This window comes from Crocuta crocuta, unplaced genomic scaffold (assembly GCF_008692635.1).
Source record: "Crocuta crocuta isolate KB4526 unplaced genomic scaffold, BGI_CrCroc_1.0 scaffold260, whole genome shotgun sequence".
NCBI lineage: Eukaryota > Metazoa > Chordata > Mammalia > Carnivora > Hyaenidae > Crocuta > Crocuta crocuta.
The window spans coordinates 3,224,352-3,227,832 of NW_027527525.1; the positions used below are offsets into that span (position 1 = coordinate 3,224,352).

The window sequence follows — 3,481 nt, forward strand, 5'->3', positions numbered from 1 at the left end:
CGCCGCCGAGAGCATCCTACAGGCCGATCTTATTCTTATCGCGCCATTGAGCTGCCAGGGCTACGTGGGCCCACGCTTGGCTTTACAGAACATGGGGCCCAAAGTCACTGCTATTATGCACATATGTCATGCTGACATACACACACAAAGGCAACTCTGTCCACCTGGGCTCAGGCCTTGATAACTGTGATGAGAAAGGTGCCAGGAATGTTAATTACATTCATTGGGGTGTTTAATTGCAAAGAGCACTTAGCCTGGACCGAGAGGTTATGTGAGCAAACAGAAGCGGCTGATGGATTTGAAGGATGTGGGGCCTGCAGACATCTGTACATGCGGGTGGGACCTCAACCCCTGAGCAGATTTACTTTCCATGATTGGGGGGGGGGGGGTTCTCTGTCCAGGTATATCTTTCCTCAGAGGCTCTCTTGCGAAGATGCAGGTGCCTCCGTATTCAGATCCAGCCACCCACGGTTCACGGATTCCCCCCAAAGCCAGAGGCACATGGGAGGCGGGGAATCCTCTATTATCTGGTGGTGGCTTATGCTCTTCCCTGCTTCTCTGAAATCGCCCCGTTTCAGTAAGTCACTTGTTGTGAAGTCAAATGCAAACATTTGGTACTGGCTAATGGGTCAATTTCTTTTCCTCTCAAAGGTCTGGCTGGTTTTTTTTTTTTTTTCCTTCCTGCCTTCCTGTTCCCTGGAGTGTAGTATACATGTGCTAACTTCGGTATGTCCTCAGCCTGACCTCCCCGTCGTTATGTAAAATACCCATTGGTTCTGTAAACGGAAAATATGACTCAACCCTCACTGTCTGCCCCTGATTGGCTGCTGTAGTACTAAAACCCTGCACCTGTGCTAGTTACACGAATAGCGTCAGCCTGCCATTGCTTAACCCTCGGGTTGCCAAACTCCGTGCACATGACATTCGCCTGTGCAATGCGAATTTCAAAAGCTGGTAAGGAGGTGTGTAAGGCATGTTTCAGAAAACACATCAACATATCAAAGGAGCATGTTCCAGGAATTGGAAACTTCTCCATTGCAAACACTTGGCTTTTCTTTGCTAATCGGTATGTTCCAATAAGTATTGCAAGGTCAGGTGCAAAGCCAGGCTTTAATGGCAGTTCGACCCCATGCTCTGGAGGTCAGGGTAAAAGTGCACAGGTGGGGGAAAGCCTCCAAGGGAAAGCTACCACAAGAATCATGCACACCCCTCTACAATTCTACAAGGGTATTGCTCTTAATCTCTCCATAAGGGATGTGGCCCACCTCTTAAAATCAGGTGAGCTTTATCTCCTGCGGCTTCCCGAATTCCCTGGTCTGAAACCACAACTCTGAATCTTAGTGTCTCAATATTCTCTTATCAAGCTCATCTCGTCCTTTAGGAGGTAAGTCATGATCTATACTTAGCAACCCATTCCAGCCAACTTCCATTTATTATTCAGCGTGGCTATTTTCTGAAGACGTACCCAAACAAGAGGTCTAAAAATCACCAGAGGATGTGAAGAAAGGACTGGGGGCAGCCCGAAGGGGAACAGGAATATGGTACAGAGGAGAAGGGCACAATTCTGCAAACCCAACAGTTGAGCTCTGCGATACTTTCTAGGTACTAAAAAAAAAAAAAAAAAAAGCCCCACTTGGCAGAAGCAAGGACTTGACAACTTCCTTTCGGGGTCCAGGTTGTGATGGGCAGGGTGACATCCGTACCCCAGAAGAACTGCCCGACCTTTCTGACAACAATGGGGAATAAACCTGATCCTGGAGTGGAAGCGGGGAGGGCATCCTGTCACCATGCGCATGCCACAGAACGAAGCACCAAGGTGTCCCCGGGCCACATCCGCGAGTGCAGAATAAGCCATCCTTGGCCATGGTTCCTCAGGAGAGGACTTCTAAACACCACGTCTGGGACAACTGAGCCCTAGGCTCTGCACTCTGCACCTAACTGCGCCCTGAAAGGGCACAGGAGGGGCTGTGGAGGCTGCTCACCTCTCCTCCGTGGAGAAGACAAATTTCCTAAGTTTCAGGTCCCCAAGCACGATGGCCGACTGGTGGCAGTGGGCCACCGCGGAAACAATCTGCTTGAAGAGCCGGGCGGCCTCCTCTTCCCGCAGCCTCTTCCGGCTTCGCACATAGGAGTGCATGTCCCCAAAGTCCTTCTCAAAGAAGACGTAGGCCTTGGTTTCCCCAAGGATCACTTCCACGATGCCGGTGATGTTCCTGTGTGATGGCAGCTGGATATAAGGCCTGATTTTGTCCTGGTAGTGTTTAATGGGGAACACCTGCAGAGAGATGGGGACCCATTTAGGAGGCTAGGAAAGCAGAGGCTGCCTTCTACATCCCCGGCTGCAGCTCTCGATCTTGGGGCTTTGCTGGATAGCAAGTCTCCTTTCACTCACACCCCCTTATCTCACCTGCCTCTAACACCCCAGACCGGCAACACCTAGGGCTCTGGGCTAGCAAATAACCACTGAGTTACCATACGGATGGTTCCAAAGACCTGTTGTCTATATGGGTTACCTCCTTTCACGAGGCCATCTGCACAGGAGAGCCAGGCCCTAAACCCCCACCCTCTATGCCCCTGTGGCCCTCCCTTGCTTGCAGGAGAGGGCGTAGCCCCAACAGAAGGTGCCCGCTGGCATCTCCAGGAGCCAAAAAGCAGTCCCTGAAAATGCATGACCTCCTCAGACCCAAAGTGCTCAGTGCAGAGAGAGCACAGAATGTGGCCAGTCTGCAAGTAGAAGCTTGGAGGGGCTGGGGAACACGAAGATCTGTCATTAGTCAGAAGGAACAGATGACTCGCAGAAAAGACTATGACAACACAGCCTTAAACAACCTGCCTACAGTCTGACTCAGGTATAAGCAGCCCTGAGTTAAAATTGTCGCAGGAGGGGTCTGGGATGTTCTCCAAGGGTTTCTGATTTGTTTGTTTCTCTCTCCCCCCCCCTCCCCACCCCTCTTCCCTGGCCCCACCTTCACCAGGGAAATGGGTAGTATCTCCTCTCAGAAGCTAGCTGGTCTCTTTAAGGGCCTTTTGTTTAGTCCGGTTACTCATATCCTAGACTCAACTGGAAACGGTGACACATGGCCTGTCACCATCTGGATTCAGCTATTATCTGCTCAGAGGAACTGGAAGGGGTTGCACAATGGCCAGACCCACCCCACCTCTGAGGCCTGGCTGCCCTGGCACCAGCTAGAAAAATCTCNGAAAAGATTTTCCCCCCTTTCCACGGGGCTTGAGATTGCATTTGGAATTTCATTCAGATCGGACACTAGGTGGCAGCAGCAAGCCCAGGGAGGGGAACCGCGGGTGGCGTTCAGGTGAGTCGCGGAAAACCCAAGAGCGACTTCAACTGAGGAGTGACCCTATCTTTTCGAGGTTGAAAAGCAGCAGCCCGGAGGATCCTCGGGGAGGTCCGAGCCGCGGGTCAGGCTCGCAAAGCCTGGGCTGTGGGACATGTTCTGCGCCTCTGGGCGCCGGAGGAGCG

At 51.9% G+C, this 3,481-nt stretch overlaps 1 protein-coding gene across 1 annotated transcript in view; it reads right to left on the reverse strand.

The window, feature by feature from the left end:
- Positions 1–3,481, reverse strand: part of TRIB1 (tribbles pseudokinase 1) — a 7,399-nt gene that overhangs the window by 2,919 nt on the left and 999 nt on the right. Inside the window, exon 2 of the mRNA XM_077764207.1 lies at positions 1,983–2,275. Within this exon, the coding sequence (XP_077620333.1) occupies positions 1,983–2,275 (293 nt within the window). The remainder of the gene's footprint in view (positions 1–1,982; positions 2,276–3,481) is intronic.